General features: G+C 50.4%; 1 protein-coding gene across 3 annotated transcripts; it reads right to left on the bottom strand.

Annotated features, from left to right (window-relative positions):
- Positions 1 to 308: 308 nt before the first annotated feature.
- On the bottom strand, positions 309 to 23,703 carry FICD (FIC domain protein adenylyltransferase). Of its 3 annotated transcripts, XM_080650773.1 has the most exons (4): positions 23,532 to 23,703; positions 17,307 to 17,408; positions 6,274 to 6,630; positions 309 to 2,984 (listed from the first exon to the last, which is right to left on the bottom strand). In XM_080650773.1, exons 3-4 carry the CDS (start codon positions 6,572 to 6,574, stop codon positions 1,909 to 1,911), a joined length of 1,377 nt encoding a protein of 458 aa, XP_080506899.1. In that variant the 5' UTR covers positions 6,575 to 6,630; positions 17,307 to 17,408; positions 23,532 to 23,703; the 3' UTR covers positions 309 to 1,908. The 3 variants fall into 3 exon arrangements, with proteins under 3 accessions (XP_080506899.1, XP_080506898.1, XP_080506897.1); XM_080650772.1 differs by lacking the exons at positions 17,307 to 17,408; positions 23,532 to 23,703 and adding an exon at positions 8,422 to 8,509; XM_080650771.1 differs by lacking the exons at positions 17,307 to 17,408; positions 23,532 to 23,703 and adding an exon at positions 8,430 to 8,478 and having other exon boundaries at positions 6,274 to 6,579.
- Positions 23,704 to 25,012: the final 1,309 nt, after the last annotated feature.

Below are 25,012 nucleotides of genomic sequence, written 5' to 3' on the forward strand. Positions count from 1 at the left end.
CCTCATTTAGCTTTATTAAACGGAAGTTCTCTTAAGAACCTCTTGCAGAATGGTACTCTGCTGTGCATTCAAATATGGGTGTGTTTTGAAATTTGTGTACCTTGCTTTACCTAACAGATGTGTAAGTAGAACTTTTAAATCGAAGTGACTAGGGATTTGACTTACAAATCTTTTCAGCTGTGATGTGTCTTCAGCTTTAAACTTCATAAAGAAGAGGGCTGAAGTCCTGACACAATCCCTCCTGCATCCTTCTGACAAATGGGACCATCTCTTGAAAAAGACAACAGAGTCGTCTCAGGCATTTATTTAATACAATAAAATACTTTATTAGAGTCAGTTATTTGTTAAAATAACATCCTTCACATATAGCTAAAGTGCCAATTTCTATGGTAAAAGCAAGCACTTCCATCAGGCTTCCTTGGTGAGCTTATAAAATCAAGACGATAGATTTAATGTTAAATACCTTATGGCAGCATATTTTCATAAAAGGTCTGAGTAACTATCACGTGGGGCCATTTCATACATCTTTATACTTATTTTCCAGAAAACCATTCTGAATGTGCTTGTTAAACAAATAACTATAAACTAAACACTTGCTACATAAGAGCAGTGACCTCATTACTATCAGGATATGAATTCTCAAATCAGAGACAACATTATGTTCTCAACGACATTCAAAGTGCAGCGCAGGGTTACACATCACGGCTCTGCCCCTGGACCGGGAAGCAGAGGTTTCTGGCCATTCTCATTAAATAGCAGCAGTTGTAGTGGCACCTTGGCCGTATGTGATTGAAAGAGAAGATTCTTTCTACTTCATAGAATGACAGCTTGCCCATATGACGTAAAACATTTTATAAGTTAGGAAAGTAAGGCCACTCCAAGGCAATCTATTCTGCTTCCCCCAGGGGGATGCTGAACGTACAGGGGCTGTGGGAGGTGGGGACAGGTGAGCAAGTGCTGTGATCAAAGGGCTTTTGTGGTTTAGTGCAAACTGGTGCTCTAATTAAGATGCTTATTTGGTGTTGACATGCATCTGATTTCTTTAACATCTACCAATAGAAGATGTTAAACTCATAGTGGGGGGTGAGGGCAGACTCGCCCGACTGCACAATACCTGGTTGGCAGCAGGATTCAGCTGTGGTGAAAGCCCAGGGAACTTTCAGACTAACACATCTGGTTTGAGTTGCTGCAAATGAAGTGAGAGAAACATCAACAGAAAAACCAGGGTGGCCATTCCCCTATTAATTAGAAAAATACTCAACATGGAAAAATAGCCTCTGACACTAGAGTTTGCAAACTATGGCTCTTCCCTGAAATAAGCAAGGTAAAACTAGAAATGTCAACACTCATTTCTTTCATTTTGTATCTCAGATGTTTGCCCTGCCAGTAAGAATTAGTCACACCACTAATCTTTGTAGGGAAGCAAACACCTCTAAGCAAGCAAGCTTTTAACCATTTCTCAAAATTGGGATCAGGTTTTCCCGGGAGTGCTGACCTCCAGGCAGTCACAGAGCCTTCCAGCCAGCCTCAGAGGAAGACCTGGCGGATTTGTCCTGTCTCTGGACCTCGCCCCAGTGCTGGCCTCTCCTTACCTTCGTGCAAATTCTGCTCCAGAACTGGTCTGGTCATGCAAGGAGCACTGGTGCCCCCAATGCCTGCTGGGACCACCACAAGAACGGGCCACCAGCACAGATGGCAGACACATTTACTGGCTCAAAAGAAGAAAATAAATAACGGCTGAATTATAAGTTATCTTAGAGACAAGGCTTAATAACTTATTTTTTTTTTTGGAGGTAAAGAACCTTATCTGTTTCCTTTTGCTTTGGAGACAAGGTTTCTAGAAATGCTAAGTTTTGATTTTTTTTTTTCTCCCCCTGGAAACCTGTCACCAAGGGAAGATGTAGAGGATTAAGGTTTCACAGGTAGCGTCTCCTTGAACCCAGAGTGATTGGGTTTGGCCTCTGGCAGTGCCACTGGGTACTCTGTTGTGGCAAAGAGCAGGGTGTCCAGAGTGGTCTCTGTACACTTGGCAATGAAGCGAATGAATGGCCTCACGTCGCCTTCATTGGCGACTTCTAGTACGTGGTAGTACTCAGATCTCTGCTCCTTGCGGATGGTGATGGGTGGGTAGCCCGCCTGCATTAGGATGAGGTTCATCAGCAGGCGTGAGGTCCTTCCGTTGCCATCAATGAAAGGGTGGATGTAAACAAGTTTATAATGGGCCAAGGCTGCAAACTCCACTGGGTGCAAATTCATAGCATCCTCGGAGTTGAGCCACTGTATGAACTCTTGCATCTGCTTTTCCACATCTTGAGGATGGGGAGGGATGTGGTGTCCCACAAGGACCTGTGTTGTCCGAAACCTGCCGGCTTCCACGGGATCCACATAACCCAGCACCCGCCTGTGGATCTCCAATATGTCGCTGATGGTGACGGACCCCATGCGGGAAACCAATGTCGTGTTGATGTACTTCATTGCCGCGTGCATGCCAATGACCTCGTTCTGCTCCTCCAGGCTTTTCCCCGGCACAGCATAGCGGGTCTCCAGGATGTGCCTGATTTCCGAGAGGGTGAGGGTGTTGCCCTCGATGGCAACTGTGTGGTAGATGTGATGGTAGTACGTTTCCTCCATGACCCTCTGCAGCGCAGAGTTGCCCTTGGGGATGGACATGACCTTCCTCACTTTGTCGTCGATGATGCTGAAGTACCTCTGGTCGATCTCCTCCACCAGCGGCAGCGTCCGGTCCCGGTTGATCAGCGCTTTCTCGTGGTAGGGCGAGATGGTCAACGCTCTGGTGTACAAGTAATCTGCCTGGATGATGTCCTTTTCCTCTTCTGAGAAGATGCCAAACTCGGTGAGCGCATCCACCGAGTCGGGGTCCATGCTCAGGGCGTGCAGGAAGAGCTTGTGGGCCTTCTGCCGCTTGCCCTGGCGTTTCATTTCCAGGGCTTGGTGCAGAGCTGCTTTGGCTTCCAACCTGGCGGCTAGAAAAGAGCCAAGAAGCTTTAGCAGGGAGGGCAGGGCGTGGCCAAGGACTCGGGGGACCTGTCAGCTGCTGGGCCCCGGGGGAAGACGGGGCCTGGCGTTTGTTCTAGGCCGGCTGTTCATGCCCCATACCACTGCATGTAATGGACCTGCATGTATGGACGTGGTTGTTTTCCATGTGTCCCCAGAGCCATTCTCTGTACCCCAGGAGGTATCACCCGGCCCCCTGCCTTCCAACTGCCACAATGAGTGGCTGTGATCCTGAGGCCACAACTCCCATCCCGGCCCTGCCTGCATCTTCTCCAGCTCTTGGCTGTTCTGGTGATCCTTCTGATGGTGCCTCCCTTGCCTCTAGGCTGGGCTGGGAATAACTCCCCACTGGTGCTAGCTCCCTTGGCCTCCCCATCCCTGGGCCGTTAACTTTAATTCTTTTAATCTTCAGCCACACCTGCTTGACATCTAGTCTTCCTTCCACCAGTCTCTCCCCACTCCCCCCACCCCCCAAGCCAGTATCAGCCACACACACTGGGCTTCTTTTAGTTCCTCAAGTGCCCCAGGCTCTCCCACCCTCTGGTCTCTGCTGGAGCACTCTCCCCTCACAGCTGTTCCACTGGGTCACTCCTGCTTACACTCGGTCTCAGCTTAGGCGCCCCCTCCTCCAGGGAGCCTTCCTGGTGTGCTCCTGTGACCCCTTTTACTCCCCCATCACCACACTGGTGGTGCTGTACCGGTCACCTGTCTGCCTGTACAGGCTGGGAGGTCAGGGCTGACTTCTCCACTGTAATACCCGTGCCCTGCCCACAGGACATAGTAGACACTAAACATCTAAGAAGTGTTGAAGAGAGTAATGTCAGTATCATGGGGGAGTGAGACGACTCCATTGTTTCTCCCTTATAATGTACCAAAAGACCACTGTAACTCAACAAAGGATCACCTCAACACGCAGATGCACCTAAAAGATCCACGCACAGGAACACCCGAGGATGGGAAGTAGGGGAGGTGGGACAGAGGAAGGACAGGGACAGAGACGAAGTTCAGTGTCGAGTGTAGTAGATAGAGAAGGAGAAGTGTGTGCAGCCTGCAGTGTAAGGGGCAGGGCAGGTTCCCTCCAGGAAGATGACCCCTCCCTTCCCTGCTCCCCACCGAGGCTAGGCCAGGTAGAGGCGGCTGGGAAGTCTTAACGCAGTGGTGCCCACAGCCTCTGCCGCTGGTGGGGGGGACCGAGCTGTGAGACCGCAAACTTGTCTCCCCTGCCCCAGACACCCTGGCAGGACCCGGGAGAGGAAGCTGGGAAATGAACGTCCGGCATGCCAACAATTTGGGGATGCAGCAAAATGCAGAGCGGCAGTCATCTACACAGCGTGGCACTGGCAGGAAAACAGACCAATGGAACCGGACTGAGTCCAGAAATAAACCCACACGTACAGGGCATCCCCTCAAAACACACACAATGTTTGTGATTCTATTACATTTTGCAAATGAAATGTATTTTAATAAACACTGCCTTTATAATTATTCAAAGTGCATATACATATTTTGGGGACACCCTATATATATGGGCAACTAATTTTCGTAAAAGGAGCCAAAACACACACTGGAGAAAAGGAAAGTCTCTTCAATAAATGACACTGGGAAGACTAGAAAGCCACGTGCAAAAGAATGAAACAACTGCTGAGACCAAACCCAAAACGTAACTAAAGTGGATTAAAGACTGAATATAAGACCTGAAACAGCAAAATACAGTCAAACCTCGGTTCTCGAATGGCTCTCATCTTGAACAATTCGGTTTCCAACCAAGTTGTTCACAGAAAAAGTCTTGGTTGTCGACCAAAACTTCAGTTTTCTACCTGACAACTCTTTCATGCTGACACCTCAGTATGACAAAAAGCATCTCTTAAGCAACAAACAAAGGAGAGAATGCTTTTGTTGCTGGTGAAATTGACAATTAGCACAATCAGGCAATTGAATAGGTAGAAAAACTTGTTAATTGGGTAAATGAGAAGCAGCTGGTGATAGCATTTTGGAGGCAGTGGTATAGTTTAAGGCTAGTAGGGGGTGATTCAATAAATTTAAGAAAAGTACTTATAGATTAAACAGTCCATTAGGTATGTACTGTATATAAGAAAGGTTAAAACAGAATCATTGGGGGATCTGGAACAGAGTAATTCAGTTTATAATGGGAAAAATGATTCGGTTTTCGAACAACTGGCTTCTCAAGCAGCCTTCTGGAACTAATTGAGTTTGAGAATGGAGGTCCCACTGTATACCAAAGAAAATATGGGCACTAAACGTACAGACCTTAGTCTTAGGGTTTTTTGTGAACTTGACCCCAATGGTAAGGGAAGTAAAATCAAATAAAATGAATGGCACCGCATCAAACCAAAAAGCTGCATGGCAAAAGAAACCATAAAAACAAAAAGGCAACCAACCCAATGGGAGACGATATTTACAAATCACACCTTCAATAGGGGCTAACATGCAAACTATATAAATAACTCATACAATTCAACAACAAAAAACGGGCAGAGGACCTGACTAGACATTTTTCCAAGAAAGACATAGCCAACAGATATATGAAAAGATGCTCAGCATCACTAGTGATAAGGGAAACGCGAATCAAAACTACGAGATACCATCTCATACCTGCTACAATGGCTACCATATGACCCAGCAAGCCCTCTTCTGGGTTATCTACCCCAAAAATTTGAAAACAACTTATTCATAAAGGTATCTGTAGCCCTATGTTCACTGCAGCATTATTCACAATAGCCAAGACATGGAAACAACCCAAGTGTCCTTTGACGGAAGAATAAATAAAGATACAGTACACACATACAATGGAATACTACTTAACCATAAAAAAGATGAAATATTGCCATTTGCCATAGCATGGATGGATCTTGAGAGGATCACGCTAAGTGAAATGTCAGACGGAAAAGGACAAGAACTGTATAAATTCACTCATGTGGGATATAAAGCAAAAAGCAACAAATAAAACAAAATGGTGGACAACAGAATGGTGGTTCCCGAAGGGGAAGGGGGGTGGTGGGAGGACGAAGAGGGTACATGGCGACAGGAAGAGACTAGACTTTGGGTGGGGAGCACACAACAGAATATACAGATGTCGTATTATAAAGTCGTACACCTAAAGTTTATGTTATTAACCAATGTTTCTCCAATAAATACAATTTAAACAGTGTAAACAACATAAATGATAACAGATAAAATGTGCCACAATCCAAAAAACAAAAACCCAAGAGTTGAGGAGAGACAGCCGCTCTGTCTTACCTGGGGAGGACGTGGCCTTGACCACCAGCAGGGCCGCATCCTTGGCGGTGACGCTGAGTTCCGTGGATGGGCTGGTACATCTGCTGACGGCATGCTGGGCCCTGTCCAACTTGCTCCTGAGCAGGGAGAAGCCTCTGAGCAAGGCCAAACACTGCTCCTCCATGGCCCCCAGCGGCAGCAGCAGGGCCAGCAGGGACCCCAGCGCCATGCTCAGCAGCATCACCCACAGGAAGCGGCCCCAGATGGGGACCCATTTTGGTTCAGCCACGGCCATCACTGAAGCCATCGGCATGAGTGTCATCTGGACTCAGGGGTGCGCCCCTTGCACATACCCACAGTCGTCTGAGAGAGCCGGATCTGAAAGGAACCAAGAGTTGTAGGAGATGAGGCAGGGGGAACCGATACATGTTTAGGACAGTGGTTGGCAAACTCATTAGTCACCAGAGCCAAATATCAACAGTACGATTGAAATTTCTTTGGAGAGCCACATTTTTTAAACTAAAACTTCTTCTAACGCCACTTCTTCAAAATAGACTCGCCTAGGCTGGGGTATTTTGTGGAAGAGCCACACTCAAGGGGCCAAAGAGCCGCATGTGGCTCGCGAGCCGCAGTTTGCCGACCACGGGTTTAGGACATGTTTCTGACCTTGCTAGGGCTTGGAGACCCCACACTTAACTCACTATGACCAGGGGATGGGGGCAAGCAAGGAGTGGATATAAATGGGGGAGGGGCCAGCCTGGAAAGCAACGCTGTAGTTACCCAGCATTTATTAAGCGCTTACTGTGTTTGCAAAGAACGAAGGACCTACACATACCCTCCTGCAATCTGCAACAGGAGCTGATGCTACTGTCACCCCCTCTCCAGATGAGGAAACAGGCTCAGAGAGGTGAAGTGTCTCTTGCCCCAAGTCACCCAGTGAGCAAGTGGCAGCCTTGGGGCTTGAATTCAGCACCCTGTGGCTCTAAAGTCTCCCCCCTTTATCACAAATTCTTTTGTGCTGAGCGTCTAGGAAGGAAATAACACACACACACACACACACACACACACACACACACACCCCCAAATTAGCTAAGACAGTTCTGAGGCCCATCTTTTTTGATAAGCACAACTGTTTGGTGGCCTGATTTATTGCCAAATGGCGGGCCACCTCTTCCCGCTCTTACCCTAGTATTAGCCACAATGCCAATCCCTCTCTCTGGCCTGCCTTCCTTTACTGGCTTGTCCCCCAGAGACGGTGGGGTCCCTGCCTAGAGTTTGGGCAGTCAAGCATCTCAAAAAGAACTAACTCAAGGTGAGGGCCAGAGCAAGTGACCTCTTGCCCTGTGCCAGGGGGCCTGTGTTTGGGGCTGGCGGTGCGAGTGGGGGGGGGGGGGGCAGGGATGCAAGCACCATTATGCTAACAATAAGCATTTATTGGGCAACTATGGTGTGCTGAGCATTGAGCTGAGCGCTAGCCATGCATTATGCCACAACCCTCAGTACCTGAAGGAGGAAAGCGAGCCAGCTCCATTTTACAGAAGGAGGACATAAGACACAGGCAGGGTAGGCCAATCCCCAGAAGGCCCACAGGGAGTAAATCGAGGCACTGGGAACGAAGCCCAGGTGCGTCTGGGCGCAGGTGCCCGAGTCTTCCCCTCGCCCGTATCCACCACCAGAGCCTGTGCACCTGCTCTGGGCTGCTCCTGGTCCTAGGCCTCCACGAACCTGAAGGGGTTCATTAGGTTTCTGATTGCTTCGGGCTGTGAGTCTAATGGAGGAACCTGGCTCGTTATAATGGGACATCAGAAATGGCTTGGTACGCGCTCTAATAGGGGTACGGAGACGGTGTGGGTCCCCGCTTCGTCCGGGTGGTCTGCGCCCGCTTCCCGAGCGACAGGCTCCTCGGCGGGGCTGGAGTTCGCCGGGGACCCGGGTGTGCGCCAGGAGGTAGCAGTGCCCTCCAGAGGCGCGAATTCCTCATCCCCCACTACGCCAGGAAGGGAGAAACCGAGGCCCAGAGAGGGAAGTAGACTGGACTAAGGTCATTCTGGGGAGCCGCCCCTTTCCGTATCCCCCCCACCCCCCGGGCCCTGGGCCCTGGGCCCTCGGCCCTGCCTCATCCTTCCCAGCTCCATCCTTCCAAGGCCCTCGGGCTCGCCCCCTACTCACCGCGCAACCCTGCCAGGGACCGCCGCCTCCTTCCGACGTTCTCAGGCTCCGCGGCGCGAACTCGCAGGACCTCCTCCGCCGCCGGCCTTCTGACCCCGCCCTCTCCGACTCGCCATTGGTCGGCTCGTCACTCTCCTCACCACGGGTTGGCTCCCCTCACTGGTCCGCCCCTCGCATTTCCGGGTTCTCGCGTTGACGTCGGCTTCCCGGGAAAGACTCGCCGTGGGCTACTGCCATTGGCTGGCTTCTGCGTGGATCTCGAGCCCGCCGCAGCCAATAAACAACAGGAGAGGCGGGACCTGGGAGACGGCGCGAATAGCGGGGCCAGAGAACGCTGTGCGGGTGCGGGTTTGGGCAGGTTAGGTGCAGGCGCGGGAGCGCGGAAACTCGCAATCCCGCCCGCATCTCCCCTGGCCTCAGTTTCCTTAGGTGTAATATGAGGATGCTGATGACTTGCACCTCTCCACCCTGTTAATCTGACTTCACAGCCCAGTTCTTATCCTCCACCTTGTGCCACCAGGATTACCTTTCCCCTTTCTTTCACCCTCTCCCCTTTCCTCCCTGACTTCTAAATTTGGATCCTCCAGAGAAGGGCCTGGCTGCTTGTTTTGCTTCTTAGAGAGACAGGATTTTTTCCTTCATGCAGAAGCTGAAACCTCCATCTTTTTTTTTTTTTTTTTTTAATATATATTTTATTGATTTTTTACAGAGAGGAAGGAAGAATGATAGATAGTCAGAAACATCGATGAGAGAGAAACATCGATCAGCTGCCTCTTGCACACCTCCTACTGGGGATGTGCCCACAACCAAGTTACATGCCCTTGACAGGAATCGAACCTGGGACCTTTCAGTCCGCAGGCCGACGCTCTATCCACTGAGCCAAACCGGTTTGGGCCTGAAACCTCCATCTTAACTCACAAATATTGAAACATTCAGGACCTGCCCAGTAATTCTAAGCATTAAGATGTTACGTCAGCCCGGCTGGTGTGGCTCAGTGGTCCAGAGCCGGCCCATGAACCAGGAGATCACGGTTCATTTCCCGGTCAGGGCATATGCCCAGGTTAATGGCTCGATCCCCAGTAAGGGGCGTGCAGGAGGCAGCCGATCCATGATTCTCTCTCATCATTGATGTTTCTGTCTCCCTCTCCCTTCCTATCTGAAATCAATAGAAATATATATTTTTAAAAAGATGTTATGTCAACCAATGGTTGTTGGTGTCAATTGAATGCTAACAGGAGTCTCCCGTTTGGGCCGTGGTGAAGTGAGAGACTATGCAGTGAAAACAGCCCCGTGGTGAAACAGCACAGCTGTGGGACAGCAGGCTGTGAGGTGGCCTAGTAGAGGCAGCCCCAGTTTGGCATCGCAGCCCCCATGTGACAACACTCCTCCCTGGTGAGCTAGCTTTGGCGTTACAGCTCAGCTCTGGCCGTCAAGATCTGACCTCCTCTACAACACACATCCCCTTCCGGGAGCCACTCCGAGGGAGTGAGGGGTTGTGGGTGTCACCTTTGGAGTCACACAGCCCTCAGTTCAAACCCCATGTTTACCACTTGCAAAGTGAGTACATTCAGCGATTTGACCTCGCTGATCCCAGTTTGCTTTTTGCAAGATTGGGAAAATGTGCTGACAGTACAGCCTCTGGGGTTTTGTGTGAGGGCGAAGTGACAAGTGTCTGCTATTGCAATTGTTTCCCAGAGGAGGGCCTGCTATGTAATCAGCTAAGTGACGGGAAGTGGTTGGTGGAGTGGAAAGCAGTGAGGCTCTGGGGTCAGACAGATGTGTGTTCACATGCTATCTGTGTGACCTTGAGCAGGTCACTTATCCTCACTAAACTGGGTAGTATGGGGCTTGTGGACCTATGTCCCCTCCTCCTAGGCCTAAGGTGATAGAATCATCTATTTTTATTATTTTTAAAATATATTTTAATTGATTTCAGAGAGGAAGGGAGAAGGAGAGAGATAGAAACATCAATGATGAGAGAGAATCACTGATCAGCTGCCTCCTGCACGCCCCCACAACCCGGCATGTGCCCTTAACTGGAATTGAACCCGGGACCCTTCAGTCCTCAGGCTGACGCTCTATCCACTGAGCCAAACCAGCTAGGGTAATCATCTACTTTTAGAGGTACCATCCTTTCTCCACCCCTTCTTGGGATGCCAGTGCAAACTCTTTAATGAGTTTAGGCCAGGGGTGGGCAAACTTTTTGACTCGAGGGCCACAATGGGTTCTTAAACTGGACCGGAGGGCCGGAACAAAAGCATGGATGGAGTGTTTGTGTGAACTAATATAAATTCAAAGTAAAGGAGTGGAGGGGAGAGCAAGAGAACCGGATAGAACAGCCGGATCCGGCCCGCGGGCCGTAGTTTGCCCACGGCTGGTTTAGGCCATGGTAACAAATCCAGAAGCTATGTCAGAACCATTAGTGAGCCAATAGGGAAAGGTGGGGAGTGTGGAGACTGAGAAAGCACCTGTCTTGTTCAAAGTGGGCAGCAGCTTCTCAGCTCTAGCCTACATTTGTTTTGCTAGGGTGCCGTCCAGAAATCGGCAGATTTTCCCATTTTTTTCAAGAGATGTGTCAGGCCTAGATTTTTCAACAAAATCTCCAGATTTTTAAACAGTTGGCATGTTTACTTGCCGGCTACAGAGAGCTGCCAGATCCCTGCTTAAAGGCTTTTAAAATGGGCGGGAAGCCAGCCCCTAAGTCTGCTTACCTGAATGTGTTTCTGTAGGAATTTAGAGGAAGCTGGCAATAGACAAGTCATGTTATGAGCCTTAAAGACACTGAAGTCATTAAGGTCCCGGAAAGTAACGATAAGAAAAAAAATAAAACGGGCAGGAAATGATGGCAGCGAACACAAGAAGCAACTCCACAAATGACTGCACCACTGTCTTTGGACACCAGGGGGCAGTAATTCACCTGGCATCACTTCCCCGGTTCAATCCCCATTGTCAGGAGAGCACACACTCAATTTTCTTTCTGGACTTTTGTCTGCATCCAGTTGTGTTAAATGCACAAAATATGGTCCCTGAAGTGATATTGAAACGTTGTTTTTCTCCATCTGAAGTATTCTGTGTTGGGTGGAAATTGCCTCCCCATGGCCCGCAGAGGAGATTTCTAAAAGCTTACCTTGACACTTGACAAAGAACCTGGAAAGTGGCTGTACGGGAAATGTGTCCATTATGCAAAACCAGACAAAACCAAAATAACCCTTAGGCGTCTTTAAGAAACAGCTTTCAAGCACTTCTTGCTGGCAGAGGCAGAGCCAATGGCTTAGAAAACACAAAACTCCCCAACTTGAGGCTGGACTGCACTGGGAGGGCTGCAGAACGACGCGACTTCATTCAAAGGAAATACACCATCCTGGTTCTCGCTCCCTTCCCCCCCAGGCTCCTCTGTTTCCCAGCCTGCTCAGCCTCCCTCCCCCTCCCCCCGATCCTAAGGATGCCACAGAAGAAGCGACTCTAGCAGCCCTCCTCCCTGACTGCTAACCCTCCTTATTAGGGACACACAGTGAGGTCAGGCCCAGTTTTTGAGGCACCTCCAAGAGACAGACTTTTGGGGACCCTGTGTGGGTGCCGCTGGGCTGATGGCTCACGCTCTGGACTCAGGATGTCCCACACATCATACTGTGTTGAACTGATTTTAGTTCCATGAAGTCCCCAATCCATTAGGATCTCAGACATGCACCTAAGTGGTGTTTTCAGAACAAGCTGTTTGCGGACGTGGTTATTTCTTACTTTCAAAAAAATCAAACATAACTGCTGTTTTTTTCTTGCTAAGTAACCACCCCTTAAAAGCAAGATGGATCATTATAGATATAACAGAAGACACAAATAACAAGAAAAATACCCATGCACGACTGTACTAGATATTTTCCTATGGAATTATGAAATATTTCAGACATATAGAAGGCACAGCTAATACAATGGGTACCTGTGTGCCTGCCACCCAGTGAAAAAACACCTCATCGTCTTACCAATGCCACCCCCTCCCCTAGGGCAGTGGTCGGCAAACTCATTAGTCAACAGAGCCAAATATCAACAGGACAACGATTGAAATTTCTTTGGAGAGCCAAATTTTTTAAACTTAAACTTCTTCTAACGCCACTTCTTCAAAATAGACTCGCCCAGGCCGTGGTATTTTGTGGAAGAGCCACACTCAAGGGGCCAAAGAGCCACATGTGGCTCGCGAGCCGCAGTTTGCTGACCACTGAGCTATGACATTCCCTCCCCTCCCTCCCAGAGGTAACCACCACCTTGAATTTGATGCCTATTCCATCCACAATGGCCTCTTGCTTTTACCCCATATGTGTATATTCCTACATAAGGTATTGCAATGTTCTGCATGTTTTCACGTGTTATATGCACACCATGCATCCTTCCGCAGTTTTGGGGGTGTGTGGGGGCAGCATTACGGTTTAGAGATTGATATCCATTGTAATACACTTAGTTCTGGCTCACTCATTTTACACTGCTGTGAGTATTCCATTTAGAACCTGTTTCCCATTTACCGACTGATGGGCGCTGGGATCGCGTTCAGTCCTTCCCTGTGACGTCTGCGGGCCTGAGGCGTGCCTGTGAGAACAGTGGGCGCCCAGGGGCTGACCGCCTTCCCCCCCGCCCCCCCCCCGCCCGGCTGTTGAATGAAAGCTTTCAGGCCCTGTCACTCCCATTGGCCGCAGACACTGCCTTCTTCTGCCAAAACCGATGGTCATAGAAAAGCCACGTGAGGAGCCTTCAAGACACTGAAGTCATTAAGGTCCCTGAAAACAACCATAAGAAAAAAAATAAAAGGGGAAGAAGCAGGAAAGCTCTTGCTCCCGATGCCATTTAACATCGCAGCCTCTGAAGATGTGACCTGCGGGCAACGGTGGCTCAGGGTGGCCACTGGGCTGCATGGAGCACAGCCCGCGAGGAGCCCTTTCTGCACCCTCCTTCCCCCACTTTCTCAGACTTCCCTGCTCCAGGGCCGCAGGCAGCCCCTCCCACAGGCCCCTCGGCCAGGCGGCACCCCCCCCGCCCCCCCGCCTCCGCAGACCCTCGACCAGGGAGTGGGGGCCGCTGCACAGACAGGCTGCACTGCACCCTGGGTCCAGATTGCAGTCCCTTTTGGACGAACCCCAGAAGCTCTCCGTGGAGCTTTCTGTTGCCATAGTAACGCGAGACAAGGAAATTAACATGGGTGCTTGGCTAGCTAAGAAAGCCAAGCTTTTAACGGCGCTCCCCTCTTTTAAATAGATAAGAATTCCTAGGAGGGCTTTCGAGGGACATCAAAGGGTCTTTTTTCAGGTGCTGAGAAAATGCTCTTTAAGAAATTCTCGTGAAGTGAGGGCAGCCCTAGTCAGAGAGACGGCGGCGGCTTTTGGGGAGCTTAGGAGCCCGAGGACTAAGTTTAGAGCCAAGGCAACTTCTTTCGTTTGTTAGTAGCAGCTTTCTCCAGATAGCCTTCGCACAGCACACAATTCATTCGTTGCCAGCGGACAATTCGATGGCTTTCGTTACACTCACCGGATTGTGAAACCATCACCGCCATCGACTTTAGGACATTTTCATCACCCCCAAGAGAAATCCCGTACCCTTTAGCAATCATTCCCCATGTCTCCCACACGGTCCTCCCTCGGCCCCTGGCGATTTATTTTTTTAAAAAAATATTTTTTATTGCTTTTTTTTTTTACAGAGAGGAAGGGAGAGGGATAGAAAGCTAGAAACATCGATGAGAGAGAAACATCGATCAGCTGCCTCCTGCACACCTCCTACTGGGGATGTGCCCGCAACCCAGGTACATGCCCTTGACCGGAATCGGACCTGGCACCCTTCAGTCCGCAAGCCGACGCTCTATCCACTGAGCCAAACCCGTTAGGGCCCTGATGATCTATTTTCCGTCTGTATGCATTGCTCTGTTCTGGACATTTCTTTCCTATGCATGGACTCATACAAGAGCTGGTCTTTCATGACTGGCTTCTTTCAGCATTTTTAGTCTTTGCCTCCTTAAGGTTCTCCATGGCTTCTCCGACAGACAGCAGCTGGAAATGGAGAGGAGGGAGCAGGCTCCTTCAAGGCCTCTGAGCCTGGCCCTCCCTCTTCCACCTCGAGCCCTTCCAGCTGCTCTGAGACGGCAGTGGGAGAGTGGCCCCGTGGAGCACAGCTGGACACGTGTCACGCCAGCATGGCCGACATGCTGTCCACGGAGGCGGGGGTGGGGGAATGCTGAGCACAACCAGCCAGGGCCCCCCAGGGCCGGCTCCACATCACATGCTAAGACGATCGCATTGCTACAGACCGTTTCCTTTTCTTTTTCTGAGGTTCACTGAAAAGCCGCCTCTTTGACTTCATGAAGATGTTTCTCTGAAGCTCTAATCTGGGTCAGTTTCCTGTTTTCCAGCCATAAAAAATGCGTGTAGAAACGATCTCACTTTTCACCACTGCTAGTCTAGCTATTTTCTTGTTTTCTATTACTATTATTATTATTATTTCTCACCTGAGGATATGCTTATTGATTTTAGAGAGAGAGGACAGGGGAGGAAGAGAGAGAAAGAGAAAGAGAGAGAGAGAGAGAGAGAGAGAGAGAGAGAGAGAGAGAGAGAAACATTGATGTGAGAGAGAAACATGGATTGGTACAAACCCCAAGGGGGGATTGAACCCACAACCTAGGCATGCTTTGGGGAAACACTGAGAGAATTCACTGAAGGTGGTGAGCTTGGCTCCTGGCCCAGGGTGAGCGTTTGATGAAGGTTTGCTGTTATGTTTAGCCTGAGCAGTCACAGGAACGTGGGGTGCCCAGGATGGAGGACCACCCTGGCTCCTCACCCCATGAGCAGCCGTTCCCCACCCCTTTGGGGCCAGGGAGCCGGAGACATCTTTTGGCTACTTCTGAGCGCTCGGGCCAGATGGCTGGACAGATCTGAACCTTGACCGTTGGAAAGAAGCTGTGGGGTCTGGAGAGAGAAGTTCATGGTCCACAGAGGCGCAGGGCACGCAGGGCCCGATCAGGCCTTAGCCGTTATTTATGGGCCCGGCAGGCGTTCCTGCGCCGGCGATGGCAGGCGTGTGGGCAGCCAGATGTCCGAATGGATGCTCTGCTCGAGCTGAGCTCCCAGGAACACGAAGCCCGCAGTCGGCGGACTTGCCCAGAGCCTGTACTGGCCTCGTTTTTGTTCTTGTTTAGTTATTCCATTAAGTCTCCTGTGATTACAGAGCCGACAGCTGGTGAGGATTTGCATATGGCATGAAATTAAGTTAGTTCGTTTTAATGTCTAAACCGAGCAGGGCGCGATTTGTCTGGTGAGAACTCCGTCTCCCTTATCTTCGTTTGCACATCTGCTTTGGGCACTGGCTTCCAATGTCTTCAAGTCTGATTTCTCCCCCTTCACCCAGAGAGGACGGGATCCGTGCCCCCACCCTCGAGAGATCCAGTTTGGATTTTGCACTTGGAGCTGGGAACGCCCTTTTTTAGGTCTCAGGAGGAACTGAGACTCAAGGTTCTGCTGTGAAAGGACCAGCGCCCCTGCCTCCAGCTTCGTTGTGTCTTTTTTTTTTTTTTTTTTTTTTTTGCTGTGTTGCCTTGGGCAGGTCACTGTCCCTCTCTGGGCCTCAAATTCCAAAACTGTCAAACCAGGACTTGGAGGTTGGTAAGCGCTCATCTGTTGGGGTGTTGTTGACATCTGGAGTGGGGCAATTTTTCATCGAGTGGGCCTGGGTGAGGTACTTATTTAGCATCCCTGGTCCTTGGGCATCGTATGCCAGCCTCCTCCTCGCCCCCCAATCGCTGCCAACCAAATAGCACCTCCTTACACTTCTAATGCCTCTGTGGTGTCACCGTCAGTGATAACAAGAATAAAAATGCTCCAGCTCCCTGCCTCAGGCCTGGTCACCTCTACCATGGGACTCGCACCATCCCCAGCGCTCCCCGGGGAACTGAGCAAAGGCTCCCCTGTGTGTGACTGTACCTACTGGTGTGTCACAGGAACATTCCCAAGCAAGTCATTTTGACAGTCTTACCTTAGGACCTGCTTCCAGAGAGCCCAACCCAAGGCAGCCTCCAGGGGGCGGTATAACCCAGAGTGATTATGACCTCTGAACCAGATGCTCTCACTGATGGGTTTATTTATTCAACACATCTTTGGTGTCTAACACGCTGGGATGTCCTGGGAAAAGTGTTGTCCAAGTCCTGTGTGACCTTGGGCAAGGCTCTCAGCCTCTCTGAGCCCCAATCATTTCATTTGAGAAATGGAGGCAAAGATTTGTCCCTCCACCCGGAGGCTTGTAAACTGGAAAATAATACACAATGTAAGGTGTTTAGTTTTCTCTGGGTTGGGGATTTATTTATGTTGGGTCTTTTTCTACCTTTTATTTTATTATTATTTTTTAAAATATATTTTTATTGATTTCAGAGAGGAAGAGAGAGGGATAGAGAGTTAGAAACATCGATCAGCTGCCTCCTGCACGCCCCCTACTTGGGATGTGCCCGCAACCAAGATACATGCCCTTGACCGGACTCGAACCCGGGACCCTTCAGTCCACAGGCCGACACTCTATCCACTGAGCCACACCGGTCAGGGCTTATTATTATTATTTTAAAAATATATTTTTATTGATTTCAGGAAGGAAGGGAGAGGGAGAGATAGAAACATCAGCGACGAGAGAAAATCACCCATTGGCTGCCTCCTGCACACCCCACACTGGGGATGGAGCCTGAAACCTGGGCATATGCTCTGACCAGGAATCGAACTGTGACCTCCTGGTTCATAGGTCAACGCTCAACCACTGAGCCACGGTGGCCGGGCTTTTTCTACATTTTAAATGGAATGGGACTGTGTATTGTATCATCAGCTATAACAAAATATCAAGGACCGAGGGGCTTAAAGAGCAGAAATGCGTGTACTCACAGTTCTGGAGACGGGAAGCCCAAGATCAACAGGGCTGATTTCTGGTGCGGCCTCTCTCCTTGGTTTGCAGGTGGCGCCTTCTGTCCTGACACGGTCTTTCCTCTGGGCACGCAGCAGAAGGGAGGGGGAGGGGAGGGGAGAGGAGGGGAGGGAGCGTGAGGTCTTTTTCTTCTTTAAGGACACTAGTCCTACCTGATTAGGGCCCTACCCTTACGACTTCACTTAACCTTAAAGACCCCCTTAAAGGTCTCATCTCCAAATCCAGCCACAATGGGTTTATCGTTTCAACATAAGAATTTGGGGAGACATAAGCCCATCGTATGGATATAAAATGCTTGCATAATGTATAGCAGACGCTCCCTAAATGCTAATTTCTCCCCCCTTACTTCTTCTTCCCCTCACCCTCCTCCCTTTTCTTCCTTCCAACCGGTGTTACATCCCAGACCAGCTGTGGGCAAACTTCGGCCCGCGGGCCGGATCCGGCTGTTCTATCCGGTTCTCTTGCTCTCACCTCCGCTCCTTTACTTTGAATTTATATTAGTTCACACAAACACTCCATCCATGCTTTTGTTCCGGCCCTCCGGTCCAGTTTAAGAACCCATTGTGGCCCTCGAGTCAAAAAGTTTGCCCACCCCTGTCCCAGACTTTGCTCTGGGCTGGGGAGAAACTGCTAAGCAAGACAGCCCCAGCCCCAGCCTTCGTTTGCTCTGAAAACACCTGACCTCTCACCCACGGGGAGGCAGAGTCATGGCGCTCAAGACTGGGCTTGAGATCCCGAACACGCAGTGTTTGAAATAAGAGCTGGTACACTTGGGCCCAAGGCAGGTGGGCCCCAGAATGTGGTTCAATTAAAAAAAAAATAGTGCCTGCCCTGAAAATACGATTTCACTTCAAAATGTCTATTTGCAGCTTCTCTTGAAATAATAATTAGTGGAGCCCCAGCCCTGGGCCTGCATCGCTGGGAGGCCTTTGTTGGCTTGAGTTGCACAGCTGCCAAGCCACCCCGGGGAGACAGGGAGAGTGGTTTGGTCATTCCTCCCCTGCCTGATCTGGTTCAGTAATTATTACCTGCCCGTCCCCTGTAGGTATTAAGATTTGCAACCGCTGGTTTAAAAAACGGTGACTGAACTTCAGGAGAGCCTGGCTTGGGCCCTGACTTTCCCCATATGGAGAATGGGGTCAGTAGACTTTCGTTTTTCTATTCTTTCTTCATGGGCTTTATGGCTCCTTGAATGTGGGGTGGGGTTTGGGGTGCACGGGGGCTGGTGGGAATTGGGGACCAGGATTGTGGTAGGCTGGTTGCATCGATGGTCCCGGTTAATACCCTACCGGTACCCATGCCCTCTGTCCTGTAACTCCTGGCCCCTCCTACTCTGAGCTTGACCATGTGACTTCCTTTGGCCAATGGGATATTAGCAACAATGCAAGCAGAGGCTGGAAAAAGTGCTTGCCTGTTTCCACGGGCTCTCTTGGACTTCAGCAGTCAGCATGAGAATGTGCCTGGGTTAGCCAGAAAACACGCCTGGGCCCGAACATGGAAGACACATGCATGTGGGAGAGCCCGGTTGTCCCAGCTAAGGCCATCAGCCCAACAGCCAACAGCCCGCTGACCATTGGACGTGTGGGTGAGCTCAGCCGAGGCCAGAAGACCTCCCAGCCAACCTGCGGATTTGCGAGCAGTCATAAAAATAGGAGCTGGTTTAAGTCATTGAGTTTTGGGGATCATTTGTCATGCGGCATTATTGCAGCAGTTGTAACCGAGGCATTTACATTCTATGCAGGCTCCCTTTCACCTTCCTTCCCAGTCTTCCTCCCTCCCTCTTCAACTGGTATTTATTGAGCATCTACTATGTGCCCTGGGGAAACCAGGCTGTTTGTCCTGAGGCTGTTTACGATATTGCTCTATTTCTATCACCTCCCCCCCCCTTGAAAGATTGAACTGTAACAAGAAGGTGACAGTTCATGGTTACAACGCATTCTGCTCCAGGGTGACCTGGGATGGGTTTCTCTCCCATAGCGTGGTTCCGCTGTAACTTCTCTCTTTCCCATTTTAATCGTTCCAGCAGCCTCTGCAGGGAGCGCCCCTATAGAAACAGTTCTTCCCAGGAAAACAGAAATCTTTTGAAAGGATGTGTACAAGGGGGATGTTCTTAAGGAATTCATGTAAAGCGTGAGTGATTCCCTGAATTGTTTTTATAAGGGAGGGCGGGTTTGACGGGCTGTACCGTTGGATGTATTGTGACGCATTATGTTTTGGTCTGAGGTCTGTGCAGACAAGCATGGCATTCCTCCGCGTTCTGGGAAATACACCATAAATAAAAGTGGTGGTTTACTGCTCGGCTGGCCATTTTCTCTAATAATGTGAAGACATGTCAACACCCATTTCTTAAGGGCAAAATATGAGGTTCTCCCCACAGAGAAAAGTGACGAGGGCTTGCTGGGTTCTTTAGATTCTCAAAGGAGGCGGGGGGCGGGGGGGTGCTGGCTGGACAGGAGCCTGTGGCCTGGACAGCTTGTGGCCCTCAGGCTTCCCACGGACCCATCTGAGTCCAGGTGACTTAGGGGGGTTGGCACCATCTGACTCCGGGCTCTTCCCACCTCCCTGCTCCCTTTGGGTGTCATTCCCAAAGACGTGCCAGCTCTACAAATCCCGCAAAGGTGGAGAGGCCGGTCACGGTCCCATTCCTCACCTCCGTTTCCCCATCTGTAGAGTTACCCAACGATGACTTACAACCCCCTCAGTTGCGTCACTACCAGAAGGCCCAGTGCCATTCCTTCTCTGGGTTTAAGGTTCTGTTAGGTGCACCTTGGAGACAGAAGACAGGGGGGAACGGGTCCCTAAGGGTGGCAGCTCAGACAGTGTGTTGGGGAGAGGAAGGCCATTTGGGTTTGGTGTGTGTTTGAGGGGTGCCGTTCGATGCTCCTCGGGTGATGTGATGTGGCTGGAGACTTCACCGCCAGCACGTGAAGGAGGGAACTCGGAGCCGGACACGAGTCTGGGCTGGCCGCGCACGGTGTGGCCTTGGGAAAGCCCAGTGAACGCTCTTGGCCTCAGTTTATTCCTCTGCGTAATGTGGTGGATCCCCCAGCTCTGACATTCTGGAATTGATTGAAGCCAATAATGTCCTGGCCTATGTGTTGGAATGTGAGAGGGGTTTTCCCTCCAATTCCCTGTCTTTCCTTGGGGATAGATAGGATCCAGAGTGTGAATCAGGGTTATTTTGATAGAAAGCTTTAAAAACTGAGTTCAAATGGGCTGGGCCAAGGTCGTTTTCTGGCTGAAAAATCCAGGCACTGCCTTTAGGCATGGCTGGACCCAGGTGTCCTTTGCCTTACCAGTTTAGTAACCCTGATTGAAAGGGAGAACCTTTTTCCCAGATGTCCTAGCAAAAGTCCCAGGGCTGAATGTCATTGGTTTCACTTGAGCCACATGCTCACCACTAAGCCACTCTGATTGGCCAGACCTGGGTCATGTGCTCACCTTGGAGCTGGGGGCAAGGCCAGCCCCATCTAAAACCACCAACTGGGAGAGGCAGAGGTCCCTCAAAGGACAATGAGGCCCTGAAGGCGAAGCGCAGGTCTACACCGCGGACCACGGGCTTCCAGGGTCCGTGAGCCCCTCCACTCCCGCATCTGGACCCCAGGCAACCCTGACAGGGGCTCTCTCCTCTTACGACCTTGCAGAAGAGGAGGACATGGAAGATGGTGGCATGCTCTAGAATGCTCTAGAAGGTCTTCTTCGAACCTGACCTACCTCCTTCCCGAGTTGCCATCATACTGGCCTTCCCACTACCATAGCTGATGGTGTGAGAGGGGCTCAGGGGCCTGAGATCTGGGGCCGGTCCTGGAGCTTTGGTGAGTGGCATGAGTTGGAAAGGACACATTCTGGGCTTCACTTTCCCATCCCACTAAACGAAGTGAGCAGCCCTGGCCGGGTGGCTCAGCTGGTTGGGACGTTGTCCCGTACACCAACCGATTGGGGGTTCAATCCCCAGTCGGGGCTCGATTAGAAGGCAACTGATGGATGTTGCACAACCTATTATATCAATCTCTCTCTCTCTCCCTCTCCTCTCTCTAAAAATCAATAAAAATATATCCTTGGATGAGGATTATTAAAAAACAAACAATGAAGTGAGCAATCCTTGCTTTGTTCTTCTCCTAGACCATTCAATGCCAAGGTTAAGTGACGTCAAGGACATGGATGTGGGTGACAAGGCTGAAGCAACATACAGCTCAGGGCCCCATTCCTTCCCCCTGCGGAGTGTGTGAAGCCGCTTCTGAATCCTCCTCTCTCCTGTCCTCTCTGGACTGGGCTCATCAGCAACTGGCTGGGCGCGTGGGGCCACCAGGAGCCCAGGCCATTAGGAAGAGCTGAGGAACATGAATTACATCCCTCAAGTCACCTGTAGGGGGCGCCGGACACAGCTTCTAACCGGGGCCCAGGAACCATTTCTGGGAAGCGGGAAGCCCCGCGGTGTTTTATCAAATGTTTATGGCTGTTGGTTTAGGGGCTGAGTTTACAAGGCCCCGCAGGCTGAGCGCTGGGAAATTAAATTCCTTGCATTGTGACTCGGCCCCAATCACGCCGCCAGCCTCGGGATTTATGGGCTGTAAAGTGTGGAGCACAGTGCGGGCCGGGCCTCCCTGCTGGCTGCCAGCCTGTGTGCTTGGCCAGAGGCCTCCTCCCAGAGCCGGGGGCTCGTCTGCCTGTTGGTTCAGGAAACACAGGGCTTGGAGCCACCTGAAGCCAGAGGAGGCTCGGAGGGATGACTTCCTTGACTGTCCGGAGGAATCAAGGCCCATTCCAGAACAGAAAGAGAGCGAGTTTCTGGTGCTCCAAGCGGGGGGGGGGGGGGGGGGGGGGGGGGGGGCGGAGTGGCAGGGCCTAATGGGCTCTTAAAAGCGCTCTCCCGCGGTCTGAAGACTAACTGTGGAGGGTGGAGCGATGGTACTGGGCTGTGTGTCCAGCCTGGACACAGCTAGGGACACAGAGAAGTCAGACGACCATTCCAGAGACACTGTAGCTGAGGCCTAAACAGTGGGCAGAGATGCTGAGATGACCAAGATCATCATAAGCCGAGGACATCAAGTCCCGGAGAGCTTCCCAGAGGAGGTGGTCCTGAAGGAAGGGCAGCGGTGGGCTTGCAGAGAAACGGGAAGACATTAGGCGCCCCAAACATAAAATCTCTTCATAACATCGAGGGCCTACTCCATGGGCCTTTATTCTCCCATTCAATCCGCACACAACCTTATTTCTATCCCCATTTTACAGATAGGGAGACTGAGGCTCAGCTAAGTCACACGCAGATGTTAATTGACGGAACTGGGGTTGGCGCCCACCTGGGTAGCCCTGGCCTCTGGCCTGTCCTGCTCCCCGCACCAGAGAGGAACTCAGGAATTCCAGGTCCTAGCTGCTTTAAAAAAAAAAAAATAATAAGCTACCTTTTTAATCTCTTTCTTCCTGGCCAGGAAAATTGCCTCGGGGAGGAGGGATGAAGCAGGCACTGGGCCAGGACAGGAAAAGGTCTCTCCTGCCTGTTTATCAGATGACTCCGCTACTGGTGTGAAGACTTCATTGGACAATAACAAAACCAGGGGGCTTATCTCTTTATACAACAAACACGGCCTTTTCACCACTCTAAGACCCATAAGTGAAAACTTCAAATTAATCCGTGCTTAGGACTCACCGTTTTGCCATTCTTGGCGTGGATGGCAAGGGCAGTGGGAATAAACCATATGCCCAATCAGGGAAGGACTGTGTCTCTGCGTCTTTTTTTCCCTCCTGACATAAACTGCGGTTGATGGGAATGGTCATTTGTCCTCCTTAGAGATTCCGCAGCCCCCTGACCTGTGTCACGACCTGGCCCCGGGGGTTGTGGTGGTTGAATCCTGCAAGTGGGGACATGGAGCGGATGTCCTAGCGTGAGCAAGAAAGAAACCTTGATTGTTAGCAGCGGCAAACATTGTGGGATGGATTGTTACTGCATCTGACCGTGGCCTCTGCCCGCTCGTTATTCTGGGTGGGAGGGAGCCAGGGGGCATGGAGCCAGCAAGGAGACCTTTGAGCTTTTCTTCCTCGAGGTGGGAGATGACGGTGGTTGGGTCGGAGGAGTCGTGTAGAGGTGGGAGAAAAGAATGGAGTCAGTTATGTGTCGGAGCTAAAGAGACCGTGACTTGCGAATGGACATAAAGGATAAGGGAAAGAATTACTTACGTTAAGCTTACCTGTCTCGTCCCTTGAATTGCTGTCGGACCACGAATTGGGCTTAAAGTTCTTCCCACAATCTCCTATTGGAGAATAAATTCCATTCATCGTCTCCCAAGAAATAGTCTCTGTTTTCCTTTTTCAAAAAGGGCAAAGGAGCGTTCCCTCCAGAGAAGCCAGGGGCCTAGGCCTGCTTCCACCGCGGCCAAGGCGCCCTCTGCTGGCAGGATTGTGAACTCTAACGAACATGACAGGTGCTGGTCAGCTGGCCTCGCAGCGGGCCATAGGGAAATGGGCTTTGGCTTGATTATATTACCTGGCTGTCCCCAAAGAGGTGAGAAAATAGACCTAAATCCCCCTGGCTTTGTGCTCCTCGCTTCTCCCCACTACACTCCTTACCTAACTGGTGGTTCAAGCAGAAAATGGCTATTTAGAACAGCTGCTTCAAAAGTGGGTTAGCTGGGAAAAATCTTATCAGAAGAATTGTGTTAGGAGATGAGAGAGAGAGAGAGAGAGAGAGAGAGAGAGAGAGAGAGAGAGAGGGAGAGAGGTGCAATTTAGCACTTATGCTTTCATTAAAATGATTGTGTGCCTGGCTGGTGTGGCTCAGTAGTTGAGCACTGACTTCCCCGTCAGGCACATGCCCAGGTTTCGGGCTCAGTCCCCAGTGTGGGGGCGTGCAGGAGGCAGCCAATGGATGATTCTCTCTCACCATTGATGTTTCTATTTCTCTCATCCTCTCCCTTCCTCTCTCTGAAATAAAAACATATTTAAAATAAAAAGTTTTTAAAAAGTAAAATAAAATTATTGTGCACCTTTGTAAAGGAACAGCACTGTCTCAGTGGGGCACCAGGAGAGAAACCCTGCAGAGAATCCTGGGGACACATGTTCACACCTACATGTATTTCTAGATTTCCCCCCCCCTATACATTGAAAATCATGATACCCCTGATTCTAACCCATCACCACAGAGTTCATTCTGCTTTTCGTTCTTCTCAGGTTTGAAACTCCCTTCTCCGGTGGTGAGAAATCTGGCTGCCCTTATTCCAATGTATTTAGTTTTCAATCAATGAAGCCATCCTCCTGTTACTGCTGTCATTTCTATCTTGTGTGGACGCCCTTGTCCCTCTGCCTATGCTCTTACTCCACTGTGGCAGTCCCCTTATGTGGATAATACTGTCCTCATCCTGCTTGGACTCTGATGGCAATGATTATTGTTACTGCTGTTATTATTATCATCTTGGTAGGAGAGTGGGGCAATGGAGTGGGTGCTTCCCTAACTTAGATAATCTGCTTGTATCTAGCCAAAGGGGCCCATCCTAGAGGCTCACGGGCATGTTTTTATATTCATAAGATGCTTCTCTTCAGCCCCCTCTAAGAGGTCAAAGCAATTAAAAATCCTTAATTAGTACCTAACGTTCAGCCATTGATGGCTGATTCTGAGTGCTGTGCCTTCATTCTCTTCCGCCTTCCCCCGCAGAAATCTAAGGGAGGGAAAGTA

Source organism: Plecotus auritus, assembly GCF_963455305.1.
Source record: "Plecotus auritus genome assembly, chromosome: 13".
Taxonomy (NCBI): Eukaryota; Metazoa; Chordata; class Mammalia; order Chiroptera; family Vespertilionidae; genus Plecotus; species Plecotus auritus.